This window comes from Typopeltis vanoorti, chromosome 8, assembly GCF_054136105.1.
Source record: "Typopeltis vanoorti isolate ZY-2024b chromosome 8, IOZ_Tvanoo_1.0, whole genome shotgun sequence".
In the NCBI taxonomy this organism is placed as follows: Eukaryota; Metazoa; Arthropoda; class Arachnida; order Uropygi; family Thelyphonidae; genus Typopeltis; species Typopeltis vanoorti.
The window spans coordinates 152434169-152450935 of record NC_143556.1 but is presented as its reverse complement, the minus strand read 5'-3'; the positions used below and the strand labels follow the sequence as shown (position 1 = coordinate 152450935).

The 16767-nt window shown below is 32.9% G+C and overlaps 1 protein-coding gene across 1 annotated transcript in view; it reads right to left on the bottom strand.

Moving 5' to 3' along the window:
- Positions 1-16767, bottom strand: part of mask (multiple ankyrin repeats single KH domain) — an 823307-nt gene that overhangs the window by 150433 nt on the left and 656107 nt on the right. The window contains 1 exon segment of the mRNA XM_090396371.1: positions 13515-13727. Within this exon segment, the coding sequence (XP_090252497.1) occupies positions 13515-13727 (213 nt within the window).

Below are 16767 nucleotides of genomic sequence, written 5' to 3'. Positions count from 1 at the left end.
ACACCAATGCCTTGCTTAGTGACTAATGCACATGACATTAGTCTGTTTTCTAACTGGTCTAAAAATACTTCAAGACACCTTCTGTAATTGGAATTAATGCCAAGATTTGTGCAAGTAGTTATCTCAGCTGAATGTGGCCCTACACGCTACTAGATAGGTGGTCATAATGTTTTGGCTCATGAGTGTATGTGTCATTCAATATATATATATATATATTAGACTGCCACTTTTTTATCCATTCTTGAGTACTCCAATTTCTACAACAACTTGCCATGTGATATTAATTCAAAGATATCTGCAAAGGCCATAAAAATTATATGCTTGTCTAAGTAAATTTGACAACTTCTTTTTTGTATAATGGGAAGAGCTAGGCAACTTTGATATCATCTCTGGTTTCAGTGGCAATGACAATGGTGCAACAGAAACAAGCAAGTGAAGGCAGAGAGATATGAGCAGTATGATCAAGCACATGAGGAAGGTGAGTGCAAGGTAGCAATGAGGGGACAGTGAGAGTGCAAGCAGTGGGAGAACAGACTTTATGTTATCTAAGGTAGACCTCCCATGAGTTATGCCACCGAGGGTTAGGAATAAAAATAATAATAAAGCCAGTTTTCACTTAATCTCATCTGCTTAGGTCCCATCATTAAAATAGTTCGCTTGTTGAACATTATACTTAGAAGAAATCAGAAGATGATTGCATACAACTGGGAAAGGATTGAACTTCTAACTTAATATTCATGTCTTTCAAATCCTCTTATCAGAATGGCTTGTTTAAATAAAATATGAGAGAACACAGAATTACAGCTTTGATGTACTCTATGGAGAATGCAGAAAATCCATTCTTTACAAGTGCAAGAAATTAGTAAGTTTTTTTTATTTGTTTTTAACAAATTTAATAGAAGTTATTAGAATTTTTTTAAGGATCTCTTTAATCTGCTGAGATAAATATGGCTGGGATTGGAAGCCTTCTTTCTATTTGAAGAATGGAATGCTTAAAATATAATTTTCAATGATGACTTGTGGAATATGACCATTTAGACAAACACATGCATGAAGTCATTATGGATTGGCTCTCTTCAAATAACATTTCTCATTCCCCAAATATGCAAAAAATTGAATTGCCCAACTTCGTTAAAAGAAACTCGACCAAAGCTAAACTATTTAAATAGGACACGGTGATCAAAGAGCATGCATTCCTAGCTTTGAGACTACCATCATATCATTGTTTAATGCTAATAAGTATATCTGGGCAGAAATGAAGAATTTCATTCGTCATCACAACATAACTAGGGATATGATATGTCTAAACTTTTTAAGATTTCAGAATAAGCGATTAAGATTCAGAACAGTATTACAGCTCAAAACTGGGAAAAATATTACTCTCGTGTCACCTCATTGGAAAATATGTATATTGGAACAAAGATGGAATTATTGAAGAATTATGTAAAGATTTGGTAATTAATGTAAGTGAAAGTGATTCGGACATAGATTCAGATGACTATGAAGATTAAAAGGATTTGCTAAAGGTATTTTTTTTTCAAAATTTTATGCATCGTTTCATTAAAGAGTCACAACAAATCGTAAATAATTAATCGGTTTAGGACAGTGGTGGTGAACCTTTTTGTGTGCGCATATCAAAAGTTTACAAATAGAGTTGCTGACATGCCGGGCAGTTTTTAGTACGGGAAAAATTAATTAATTTATTTATATTATATAATGTTTTATAAATAATTATTTATAATTTTATAAATAATATTTTATTTATAATATTTATTTATATATAAATTTATAATACTATTCAGTGAAAAATTTATTACTGTATTAATAAATTGATTTTAATGATGTTCGTTTGAAAAGAAAAAAAAAAAAACCAGTAGTGAGAAAAATATTTATGCATTTTAACTCACCATACAAGTCAGCTGAGCAGGGGAAGCAGCAGACTTGTCGGCGAAATGCTTACCGTATTTACTCGAATATAACTTGTCCTTGCATATAACTCGCACCCCTGATTTTATTTTATGAAAAAAGACATTAAAAAGTTTTGCATATACCTCACACACGAAAACTGTTTAAACATGTTCAGGTCGAGGTGATAGTAACTCGCTCCCTGCAGTAAAACACACCCTCCCAACAGCCATTATACTGCAAATGCAAGAAAAACAAGTAGTTTCATTGCATCCCTGAATAAGGTAGAGTGGCTTTTGCAGTCTGTGTAATATATTTCTCGACAAATAGTGTGATTCATTAGTTAGCATCGTTTTTATTCCAGCTGTCTCTAATTGCACGATTATTGTCTCCTCCCATAGAAACTATGCAAGTATAGACGCAAGCAAAACCATATGTTGCACTGAAACACAATATCTAACTAAAAACTACTGTCCAATTTTTCAATTACATGAAATAAGTGTTTGGTTTATTGCATTTGAAATTCTCGATGTCATTATGACAGATCACAAAGTCTAACGTCAAATAAAATTCTACTACTATTTGAAATATGCCATATAATTACGGTGACCATACGTCCTTTATTTCATTGCTCTGTCCTTTAGTTTCATTTTTTTTTCTAGAATGGCCATTTTGTCCTTTATTTTGTGAATTAAAATAGTAAATTGAATATTGATGCCAATATATTTAAAGATGCAATTCATAAATTTTACCAAACCTGCATTGATTATTTAAATAGTGGTACCTCGACTTAGGAACTGAATTCGTTTCTAATCGTGATTCGTGTCTTGAAAAGTATGTAATCTCGAAATCCAATTTTCCATTATATCTTATGTGAAATCAATTAAAACGTTCCCAGATTCAAAAATGTAAGAACTATTCTCAACTAAATGAAGAAAATGCGAAGAAACAGAGGAGTGAGAAGGAGCATTTTTACACTATAAATATGCATTTTGAATACCATTACATCTTAATTTTTATTTATGAAATCTTTGGTTTTACATGATTAGTATAAAAATCATCTTCCATTAAATTATAAAAAAAAAATCAATTTTCTTGTGGCTGGTTTTGTGGTTCAGGAATTTTGGGTTTGTTGTCATTAGTTGCTTCTTTTTGTCTCTTAGGTGAGGGAGGTTTTAAAAAACCTATCCAACATTGACTGAATCTGTCGTTTCCTTAACACCCTTCAAAAGTGATTAATGACATTGTTATTGAAGATATTGGTGGCTCTAGAAACAACACCTTGATTTAGATGCCACTTGTTAACCAATAACCAATTCTTGCAATTCGCCCAACTGCTGCAAGATTTTTTGACATCACTTGTTGGAATTGCTCCCTTTTTGTTGCTGTCTTCTTCGTCCTCTGAAGAAATTTGCTTTTCCTTCTCATCCCTTTCTTTTTCCTGCTATCTTCTCAACTCCTGTAGCTCTTCAGTGGTCGCTCAACGCTGTGCTCCTCTACATCTGCTTCATTAAATTTCAAATGCATGGTCTTGCCCGTGGAGACAACTGTATCTATAATTTTTTTTCCAGGCTGATTTTATAGTTCTCACAGAAACATCTTCCCATGCCTGACTAATAATGCAAGCAATGAAGAATATTGAAGTGATTCTTCCCGAATTCCCTGAGGGTTAATTCTGTGTCGGTGATAAATTCAAAATATCTTTGAAAAAGAGCTTTGGTATAAAGCTTTTTGAAGGTGGAAATAACATATTGATCCATTGGTTGTAGGGTGTGATATTAGGAGGCAAGAACGTAATTTTGATGAAATTAAACTCTTCATCCAAATCCTCTTCCAACTGTGGTGGATGTGCTGGAGCATTGTCCATTATAAGAACTTTCTCAGCAGAATTTTTACTTGTAGATACTGTTTCACTGTGGGAGCAAAGACCTCAGTCATCCAGTCACAGAAGAATTGCCTGGTTACCCAGGCTCTGCTGTTACCTCTCCACATAACGCTGAGTTTGTGCCTGTTAACTTTTTGCTTTTTAAAGATGCTAGGATTTTCAGAGTGGTAAACCAACAAAGGTTTTATCTTCAGGTTGCCAGTGGCATTGGCACAAAAAAGCAAGATTAGTCTGTCTTTCATTGGCTTGTGTCCTGGCAATGCCATTTCCCCCTTAGTAATGAAAGTTCTCTTAGGCAATTTCTTCCAGAAAAGTCCAGTTTCATTGCAGTTGAAAACTTGTTCTGGTCTCTGGTCTGTAACTTTCTGACTCCTTCAGTTTCTGAAATTTCTTTACAAACCTTTCAGCGGCTTCTTTGTCAATGCTAGCACATGTCTAACAACACTATGGATACCGATTTTATTCTTGAATTTCTAAAACCATCCTTTGCTAGCTTTAACCTCTTTGCCGATGTCTTTGCTACTGCTAGTGGATGGCAAGTTCTGCGAAAGATCTTTGTAAATAGTTAGTAAACAGCTGGTAAACAGATCATGTTTTGAGATACACTATCTCCTTTCAGTTGCATGTCATCAATCTAGATGAGTAGTAAATTTCCATTTCTTTGAGATGACAGGATAGATAGATACTCCATTGACCACATCAGTTCCTTATAAAAATCTGATTTCCTCACAATTGTAGCTATGGTGGATTTGGACAAGTCATACTGCTTATGCAGATCACTTTGCCTGACTCTTTCTCATATTTTCCCGCAATCTCTTTCTTAATTTCTATTGTGATTTTCTTCTTCTCCTCCTCTTTCTTAATTTTCTTTGACCCTATGTTGAAGATAATACGCTATTCAGTGAAATGACGCTTATCTGCAGTGTTCGTCGTATTTCAGATAAATATGACGTACTAACAACAATTGATACACTAGTGACAGTTCAGCGTGCGTTCAGCTAAACGTGCATAAAAAGTTTTTAAAAAAGTATATGTAAAACAGGATTTAGTTCATTTGAAAAGAAAAGCATCACGGTTCGTATCTCAAGTCTAGGTTTGTATCTAGAGGTCAAAATGGGATATGAAAAAAAGTTCGTATCTCAAGCAGTTCGTAAGTCGAGGTACCACTGTAACAACAGCTGTTTCATGGAAATGAAAGTATTTGAATGGGTCCTACTACGAGAAATCCCTCTGCGGGCAAAGATCATGGAAAGTGTTTTGTTCATTTCCAGTTATCTATGAAATATTTAAAAATTTTAAATATTTCATAGATAAACATGTATCTTTTAAAAACATTTTAAAAATCATTGAATTTTGCTTATGTCTCCCTGGATCTAATGCCCCCACTCAACGAGTGTTTTCATTAGTGAACAATATGTGGACCTGTGAGAATACCCAATTAAAAATCAAAACATTGAAAGCATTCATTTATACCAAATGAAACTTTGACATGAATTGTATACAGTTTTATGAATTTTTAAAACACAAACCCGATTTATTAAAAAAAGTTCATTCTTGTGAAAAGTATCAAAATTAAATTTTTTAAGTAATAATATCATTGTTTAAAATGCTATGTATATGCTTATATTTTACAATAAACATTACAAAGCTTTTTTAGTTTTAGTGAAACAAATAAACGAACCTGTTTTTTTATTTATTTATTATGAAACAATTTCTGATTTGTTCTTTATTTTCTCCAAAAAATATGGTAACTGTACATATAATGCATGTGTGAGTTCACCTGCCAGTTCAAATGCAAACAAGCAGGAATAAAATTCAACCAAGGGTTGAAACTTTGTGTGAGTTGAGCCTGCTGATAATGAGAAGTTCCGTTGGAACGATAAACGACACCCCGTCATGAATTTGTTAAAACTAAGAAATATATAGTGAATGTTGTTATGGAATTCGGTTGAAGAGAATTAGCATTTCAACTCAACACTTGTCGGTTGTCTTTGGGTCACGCAATCTTTTGTTAATACTGCACCAATCAAATCCACATCTTCATAGCTGCTCTCTCATGTAAAACAAAATTTAACTTGTACGTATTACAATAATTTTTAAAAAAAGTTGAATAATTTATAAGCGTATAAAAGGATATCACCTATAAATCGTTAACGTGCCAGCAAAATTCTTGCGTGTGCCATAGGCTCGCCATCTATGGTTTAGGACATTAAAGTGTCTGAGTTCTCTCAACTATAATTTTCGAAAGGTTATGTGCATTTGAAAAAAATTCTGTTTTTCTGTATAATTATTTTTTCTATATACAAAGCTTTCTTCAATATAAATTTCACTCACAATATTTTTTATACTTTTTTTTTAAATTATGTTAATATTATATGTAAAATTTTCAAACTGTTGCACAAGCAAAATAGTTACCACTTCAAAAACTAGTTTCATAAAAGAAAAGCTAATTTTCTGACATGTAATGATAAACAAACTCATCTCAAGAGATGGATTGATTACCTTATTATCAGAATGGATTTGCCTTCTGCTATATGCAGAAGTGTTGAGGTTTCTCTCATCTGTAGTCAAACTGTACTCTGGATGTCAATAAGACTGTTATGTTAGATTCAAGATATTTCCAATATCATTGATGTACAAATTAAACAATAGAGGACCAAGCAATGAGCCCTGAGGTACACCACTAGTCACTTGCCTTTTCCTGGACTCAGCTCCTCCGTAAACCATTCTTTGATATCTGTCCACCAGCCATCCTTTAATCCAAATCACCATCTTCGGATCCATGCCCATTTGCTCTAATTTATGTAACAGAGTTCCATGTGGAATCCTGTCAAAAGCCTTTGAAAAGTCTAGCAGTATCACTGAGTAAGGATTTCCTTTATCCAACTCCACTGTTACTTTATTATAGAAAGTAAGCAAGTGAGTAAGGCAAGACATATCCTTTACAAAATCATGTTGCTCTTTATAAAGTATCATATTTCTGTCTACCCAGTCCTGAATTCTAATTTTTACCAATTCCACCAAAACCTTAACCACCACTCCAGATATATGATTGGTCTATAATTTGCTACCTCTTTCTTGGAGCCTTCCTTATGCAGTGGAATTATTTTATCCTCTTTCCACTCTATTGAAACTTTGCCAGAACTGAGGCTTAAATTAAACAGTCTGGTTAGAGGAAGTGCTAATTCTCTTGCACATTCTCGTAACAAATGGGCCGATATGCCTAACCCAATGGCAATGTTAGCATTAAGGTTCTGTAATATACTAAGCACCTCTGTTTCGTCTATCTCTAGACTCTTATCTTTAAACATTTTGAACAATCATTCCAAAGAGAAATTTACTGTAATGTATTATTCTTATGGTGTGCAAACTGTGTATTCTACTAGGCCCTAGATCTCAGGATTCAAAGTATCAGATGTATCTAATGTTCATCCTTGCATATTTGTGCTTAGCATTCTGCCTGACCATAAGACTCCTGGATAGGAGTCTTATGGTCAGGCAGAATGCTAAGCACTCAATCTCAAACTACCTAAGTGTAATCCACATTCATAATATAGTGCAAGCAGAAACATTTCCATAAATGTGCCATAAACCATTAAAATCTTTAACTGAATGTATTGTAAGTTTTGAATTGCAGCATTATGTTCATCTTCGCTATAACTGTTCTTTGTGGCTTTAGAAAACTGTGGTGGCACATCCCTTAGTGTTTTTTTTTTTATTTTGAAATACATGCAGTTACTATGCTTCATTTATATGCTTTGTAACAGAATGCCTTATGTTATTTTTTTCTTTTTATTACAAATACTCTTTTTTTTTTTTATTGTAATGAATCATCTATGGTGTGTAGCTGTGCATATACATTAGGTCTGCACTTGAAAGACTCAAGACTTGATATTCAAGGTATTCAAGACTTCAAAAAGTACTGACTGACAGATGTGGGAGATTCAGAGATGACTTTAACAAAACAGCAAAGACATTCTATCACTGTGAGGGGAAGGCCACTGAATGGACAATAGCTACCTCTTCTTTAAGGGAATTTATTATCTGTGTGGAAGTTCAAAATAACTGCTGTGCACTTAATATTATTTACTTCTGTCGTGTTCTATATATCATTGCACTATTATATTGTTCATATTATATTTATAATTTTTGAGAGTACCTCAATCTTTGTTAATTCTACTACTTCCATGATACTGACGCTGCTCAGGACTAAATAATTTTTTTTTCAAAAAAAACCAAACAAACAAACAACAGAGGGAGCTCAGATTAATTATTGAAAATACAGAGAGAAATCTTCTATTTTAGCATGTTGCACATGGATCCAAAAACCACAGAAGTTGAATAAAGCTTTTGATTCCCTCAATTTTCTCTCTATATTAAAAACAGATTTCTTTGTCAGATACAGTGGTTGGGATGAGTAAGCACTTCTGCGTGGCAGGAATCTGTTGCTCTCCATTGATATCCTCTCTCCCATCACCACTTTTGTTTCTGCAGCACTGTTTGTTGATGCCTTTTGATTGACTGTGCCCCCCACCAACCCAAATGCCTCAAAACTAAACTGCTTCTGAATTCATTCCAGTTACATAATCCATAGCTGATTTTTTATTTTCTCACAAAAAAAGATCCAAAATTACCAGAGACACCTTAATGAAAGAGAAATTTAAATACATACCAAATTAACACCGGGTAATAACCTTTCACTAAAATATTACTATTTGCTAATTTTTTCAAATCTGATAAGGTTTTCAAAATTTTGATTGGCCAGAATATCAGCAGGTCATTGGCTCTAATTCCTTTGCTAAAGTGAGTTTTGTTTATTGATGGTTGTTGTTCTTCAATCTTGCTAATAATCAAATCAACGCAACTCACACAGATAAAGAAAGAGAGCAGAGCAGGTGTCTCAAAATCATACTGGTTTCATCTGCATTTCGCCTTACTATAGATCTATAACAGCCATGTTTAATCTAATTATATTAGATTTATTTAATAATGCAGTTCCATCAAACTACATAAGTAATGTTGGATCACTCTTGTAAATGAACTGTAATATCTCAAACAGCATTTGTTTCAGCATCTCTATCTTTCTAATGCGACAAGGTGGTAATAAATTACAGAAACAATTCAAAAGGGGAGGGGTGAACTCAAGTGAAAATTCAGACTGTGTTTGTATGTTACTATTTACATATTTTGGACACATCTGAAGACAACTTCAGATGTGTCCAAACACACCTCCAACAATTTTGAAACTACCTCTGCATGCCTGAAAGCCATAATGGCTTCAAAAGGACAATTAGGAAACAATATATTTAAAATATTAGTGTTATTCCTAACTAATTCATGATAAAACATTCCAGTCTACAAAAAAAAAAAAAAAAAAAAAAAAAAAAACACCCCTGCAATCCCAAAGAACTTCAATGTGGAGATTTTTTTGAGTTGCAGATTGTTCAAGTACCTCAAAATACATCAGTAATCATCTAAATTAATTTCATTAAAAAAAAAGAACTCAATTTGCTCATCAGTGTAATTGACTTAGAAATAAAGATCCAAAAAAATCTTAAATCAAAAAACTGGCTCCCGAGGAACAAAGTTTGTATAACCACGAAAGATCAAGATATCAATATTCCTTAATAATCATAGAAAATAAATTCTCAGACCAACGTACAACTACTTATATGAGGATGGTCTGAAAAGTTCTTGGCCTCAACCATAGATGGCAACACCATTGGCAAGATTTTTTTTTTTTTTTTAAGTTGGTACATCTGTCGTAAGCATCCGTGTGAAATTGCAAGTCGTATGTTTCCCTTAAAATGGATAAAATTGAGTATTGTGAGGTTATAAAAATTCTTTGTAAAAGGTTTAACTCCAAAAGAAATTCATTCAAAGTTTATAGGCACTCTTCTCCTTCATTTTTGACAATTGAGAAATGGGCTGCTGAGTTTAAACGTGGTTGAGTTTATCATGTGGATCAGCCTTGAAGATGATCCACATGAAGAAAGTCCGAAAAGTGTAACAACATCAGAAATCAATGATCAAGTGCAGGATATGGCATTGGATGACAGCTGAGTCAAAGTGTTTGAAATTGCTGAGACTATAGGCATTTCAAAAGAATGTGTATGATATATTTTGCATGAAGAATTGCAAATGAAAATGTTTTGTAGAAAATGGGTGCTGCGCTTGCTCACAGTAGATCAAAAACTCACACACGTGAAAATTTCTGAAAGTGCTTGCAGCGTTTTCACAAGCATAAAACTGATTTTGTGTGTTGATTTATTACTATGGATGACACTTGGATTCACCATTACACACCAGAATCCAAACAGCAGTCAAAACAGTGGGGGAAGAAGCCAGTTGTTCAGCACCAAAGAAGAAAAAGTCAGTTCCATCAGCAGGAAAGGTCAATATTGGACTTTTGCAATGCTAAAGACATATTGTTTATTAATTATCTTGAAAAGGGTAAAACAATAACCGGGGAATATTATTACGATCTTTTAACCAGACTAGACGAAAAAATTCGTGAAAAAAGACCCGGTTTGCAGAAGAAAAAAATCATCTTTCATCAGGACAATGCACCTGCCCACAAAGGTGTTTTGGCAATGGGAAAATTAAAAATCTGCACTATGAATTGTTGGAACATCCACCCTATTGCCCAGATTTGGCTCCCTCTCACTTCTATCTCTTCCCCAAACTAAAACTCTTCCTCGCTGGTCAGCGTTTTTCTTCAAATCAAAAGGTGATTACAGCTATAGAGGGGTATTTTGCAGATCTCATTGAGAACCACTGCAGAGACGGGATAATGGTGCTGGAGCATCGAGGAATGAATTAGGCTTAAGGGAGATTATTTTGAAAAATAAAAATAATTTTGAAATTAAAATTCATTTAATTGGGCATCGAGGAATGAACGTATTAAGCTTAAGGGAGATTATTTTGAAAAATAAAAATAATTTTGAAATTAAAATTCATTTAATTTCAAAATTAAACAAATTTTAATTTCAGGCTGAAAACTTTTCAGACCACCCTCATACATTATCCATAAATGAATATGCTGAGATAAATACAACAGCACAATTTGAAGAAACAAAAAAATTTGCTACAGCACATCCAGAGCACTCAAAAAACAGGTCCTAAATGAGAGATTTAAAAAGAAAAAAACAAGCATATCTATATATTCAACAAACAAAAAATAGTCTGAAAACTTTACTGACTCCAAACGAATGGGCACTTTTTTTTTGGAAAGTACCCAGTCACACATCAACGACTACACACAATTAATAAAAGCTCGACACGCTAAAAAATGGAATGCCCTAACAGTCCCGTAATACAACAAATGTGCACCTTCCAACTCTTCGGATATTACTACCTCGATATCCACACAAAACAGTTCCATTATAAATCAATCACATTACACCTTCACACCTGACGAAATCACCATCCTGAACAATGGGTTAAACTTTGCAGTATACCCCAAAATACATTCCAAACAAAGATGTTATTATCGGAATCCAAGCAAAACTAGAAACTGACCCAAACGAAGAAAAATAAACATCATAAACAGCAAAATAATAGTAAAACTCAACATTACTCCCAACCTACACAAAGCCCTAATATCATTAAAAAAGAACCCAAATATAATGATCATGAAAGTATGATGCAGACAGAGGTGATACACTGTATCACCTCTGTCTGCATCATACACCAAACAGATTACAAGAACAAAATAACAGCTATTTTAAATGACCAAAACATGTTCCAAAAAATCCAAAATTACCCCACCCCTTACCTCATAAAACAGATCAAGAACACCCTACACACTCTAAAAAATCAGAACAAGAGAGACAAAATCACAATGAAAAACACAACACCCCGCAACTCACGTACCCCTTGTATGTCCAGCCAAATCAAAACCTACAAAGATGGTTACCCGATACGGCCAATAATCTCTTACAAAAACACCACATCACCCTTATTGAAATTCATAGCCAAACTACTCAAACCATTACTTACAACGTCAAAATCTATGATAAAAAACACAGGTGGCCTTTTCCAAAAAATAAAAAAACCTAACTTTACCCCACAAAGACGTCCTTACTTCACCGGACGCAACTTCGTTATACACCAACGTGGACGTCCTCAGAACACTAGACATAGTACACACACTACTCACAGAAGACAACACATTACATTCACGAACAAAATTAACAACCAGTGATATTATAAACCTAATCAAACTGGTAATCTCAGCAAACTTTTTAACTTTCACAACAACATGTACATCCAAATTTTTGGACTCCCCATGGGAATAAACATCAGCAAACATTTAGCTGAATTGTTCCTAGCACACATAAAATCACTCATATTTTATGAGTTCAAAATTTTGAGATATGAATAACTCATAAAGATATTTTCTGTCAGTGTAATATTAATTCCTGACAGAAAATATCTTTATGAGTTATTCATATCATGTAAGTGTTGTAATTTTCCAGAAATCTCCATAATAAAAAATCCCAATGCCGAATTTTTATTATGGTCACATCGTAAAAAAAAACATTCAACACAGGGTAGTTATGGCATGTTTCCAAAGATGCAGCTAGGATTATTATTATTATGTGACACCTCCAGGGAGACCAAAGCCTGATCGAGGGAGAATGTGCCAACACTATCGAATGATTGATCCTCTTCCAACTACTAACCGCACTCAAACTTGATTAAGTTTTTTTGTGAGCAATTAATAGCAGAGGCTCTACCAATCAACCAACTAATTATGTTTTATTTCATCAATGCAGTGCATTGTAATTTGAATATATTCATATATAATAAGCTTTAAAAATTTGATATAGCTTGCATCTTTGCAAACTTGTTTTAAATATGTACCCCCGACAAAAGATGCATACACCTTTTTTTTTTTTTTTTTTTTTTTTTTTTTTTTTTTGTATATTACATATATATGTTTGTATGAGTCATTATGATGAAGCCTTTAGTGTTAAAGACTATGATAAATTTAAAAATAATTTCATTGTTTTTTTCCCATGCAGACTAATTTAAACACTACATTACTGCATTTGCAAAATAAGATGCTCCATTCAACGATAATAAAATGGTTTCATAATAAATTTTTTTACAAAGCCAGTGCTTTTCTCCTATCGAAGTTTATTGACTGTATAGGAAACTGTCCTACGTACATGTTTTTGTGCATACCCAACACCAAAATGTTTTTTCAACAAGTACTCTTGTAAGTAATTTATAAATTAATCCCATAGCAAAAACCAATCTCTGTAGCATATCAATTTCGAGATTATTCATAATGCCTTTCCACCTCTTTTTTTTGGGAAGGGGGGGGGGGGTTACTGATATCAATTCTGCTGACAAATGGTGCAAGTGAAAAAGTAATACAAATAGATAAAGAAAGGTGACTTATAAAGATAGGGATAAGATCACACATGAGCAAGTGCATGCACTCTTGTTGACACATACAAAATGTATGCGCTACTTGATGATATAAACTTGATTCATATATACAAATATACATCCTAAAAAAGATATATAACATAAATAAGAACTTACCAGTAGAAAGCAATTGTAAAAAAAAAGTTTTATTAATACTTCTACATTGAATTATTCAAAAAAAAAAAAAAAAAAAAAGAAAGAAAGAAAAGAAAAGAAAAAAAGCTAGGTATTTTTACAAAAAATTATCAGATATTCACATAAAATTACTCTTGATATCACTAACCATTTTATGTTCTATTGTTGGGGGGAGGCCATCACCAGAAGCAAGAGGCAGTTTTGTATGTCCTCCCCACATTTCTACTGAATTCTCTAACCCCAGTGCTGTAGGTCCTCCACTATTGCTAGCCTGGTACAGGTGAGGAGCCAAAACATGAGGTGGAAGGCCATTTACAAAGGGTGGATAACCACTATTTCCAGATATTGTCCCTGATGCAGCCTATTGGAAAATGTAATGTAAATAACTTGCAAAAAACAGAAACACTAGTTGCCATATAAATTATGATAATTATTTAACATGAATTATTTTATTAATTCAGAACAAAATACATGATGTGAAAAAATCAGCAGAAGTAAACCAATAAAGGAATATGTTCCTGTAGTACAGAGAGCAAATTAAGTTGTGATGTTAATCGCAGATAGAAACTACAATCCTCATGAAATTATATATTTATACACACCAGTCTAAAATGAAAATAATGATAGCCCTATCAAACAAGCCTTATTTCAGTGTGGCCATGTAGACTAAAAGCATGAAAAGTTAAAGATTAAATTTACTATTTTACATATATAGTAATCCATCACCACAGTGGGAAGGAAATTTACTGTTCTGATAACTGAAGGGTCAGATAAATGAAGCACAATCACATGGTCAGTTATTCAACCACCAAAATAATGAAGGATCATTGTTTTGGTGGTTGAATTAATAATAATAATAACAAAATCTATTATTATTTTGAATAAATAATAATAGATTACCCACATAAGAAATAGACAATCTTCTTCTAGGAATGGAAGGATCTAGTTTTGTCTGCAGAAGAATGGGAATAAAATAATCTACTCCTGCCTCTTTGCTAGTGCAAAATATAAAAAGAAAGTGTACCCCTTCCCAAAGACAAAACCCATTCTGCTTTAATTAGTAATTTTGCTTTCTTCTTAATTATGAAGATCAATGAAAATGAATATTTTATGACGGCAAGCAATTATTATGACTGGAAGACAATTCCACAGAAAAATGCAATGAGATGAAGTTATAATAGTTTTGGATGAAGTTTTAGAACTTTATCTCATCTAAATGAATAACAAATAACAGAATTAACTGTAATTTAGAACTTAAAATACCAAATACTACCCACATGATATCACTGTCTGGATAGTATAATACAGTTAGACAACACTGCATGAGATTAAGTAAATTAAAACTTAAGTTAATCCTCATATTTATATATTTGTTCATTTATTTATTTATTAATTATTTTTTTAATCAGTAACACAATATTCGTTAAGTGGAACTAATTTCTAGCTCAAAAACTACTATGGCTGTACAGCTTCTTAATGATATGGTTATGGATTAAAGTATAATGAGAATCATACAGTTAGCAGTTTTCATAAGTAAATGGCCATCACAGAAAACTGGACAATGGAAGTATGATCCATGTAGTCCTATTAAACTTATATTAAGCAGTTCTGGCAATTCAAATTAATTCATTAATTAGAAACTGAATTAGAGTCAATATCTGTGAAATATAAAAATGGAGAAATATCAGTGAAACATACATCGAACCAATACAATTGTTATTGATATTATAAAATACTAATTCAAAGCTTATTATTTCATTTTTAAAGATGATTGGAATGCAGACACTACTGTTCTTGCTAATTGCTGCATCAAGATCAAAAATAAGTCAACCAAGAGAAAGCTCAGTTGAGGGAGTAAATCCTACACAAAAAGCTGAATGATCTAAAATGTAGTATTACTAAACAGGCTATTCAACTAATTCAGGATATTCTGAGAACTGCCACCAATTCAGAACTTAAATAAAAAATAATAAAAAGAGTAAATGATAGCAAAAAAAAAAACAAAAGCTATATGTGGATTTGCTATATATAATAATAAACTTTACAGTCAAATATGACAAAGCACTTGAGCCGCCAATAACTAAAAATGGCTCTGCAAGCTAAAGACAACCAAAAGATTCTACTATAAGTACAAGTAAGAATGAATCAAAAAGAATAACTCTTGTCAATGTGGGTGAAAGATGTAGACAAGATTGTTAACCAATGAGAATCCATTTTGCTAAAAGCTATCAAGGTATATGTAATATAAAATTCAATGCTACTTCTGCCCTGGAGGTAGAAACTCAGGTGTATGGGGGAAGAGGTATTAGAGATGTTGAATAAACTGAATATGAATTCAGTCATAGTACCTAATGGGATATCAGCACAATAATGAAATGGGGTAAGATTAGAAATATACGAAAGGGTTTATCCGATGAAGATCCAAACTAGTTTTCTGATGATGTCACCTTCACAATAGATATGAAGATGCCTGTACCAAATTTTGTCAACATCAATACAACCTGAGTTATGGTAAACTATCCCAGAGAACACTGGCAATGCCTGCATTGTGGTCCATATGTTCACTTGGGTGGTAACTGCCACAAATCTAAATGTTTCCAATACACGAAGATCAGACATATCGCTAATCGGTGTCTCAAATCCTGTCAGAAATGTGAAAGTTCTGAACACTGCATTAACATTTGTTCTTTTAGAACTTTTGCTGAAAGACTACGAGCACCAGTAGAGCCAATAAGAACACTGTATATATATCAGAGAGGCATAATAAAGCATTTCCAGCTCTTCCAATTCAGTCTAGTGAAGATGGTACTTTTAAACAAACTACACTTGGTAAATCATAAAAAGTGAGAGACCAAATAAGCTAAAAATTAGCCCTAAAATTCCATATCTGCAGGATCGAGTTTCCCAGTCAAATACTGATGAACATCAGTTGAAATTACCAATAATGAGCCTAGTATAACAACTGAACAGGTACAAATGAAATACAAAAACATGAAACTGTTCTACGAGGAGAAACTGGAGAAGAAACAGAAAAGCAAATAAGACAACTGAAAGAACTTAATATGCAGATAAGATAATCAAAAAGGAAAGATGAATTAATAAAAAAAAAAAAATGAGGAAAAACAAAAAAATTAAAAAAAGGAACTACATCTAAAAGAAAAGGAAGTAATAAAAAATGTAAAAATGGAGAAGGCTGTGGATCATCAAACTAGAACTCTTCAGGCTCAGAAGAGTTTATGGATTACGAAGAATCAACTCAAGCTAATAAAGGGAAAGCAGGAGATACAATTAAAGAAAATATAATAAAGTTCACTAATTTAAAGTTTTCTGAGTACAATTATCATCTATACGAAAAGAAAATAACTAGTTTCCAAATAAAAACGATAAGAATGAAAGTGAAA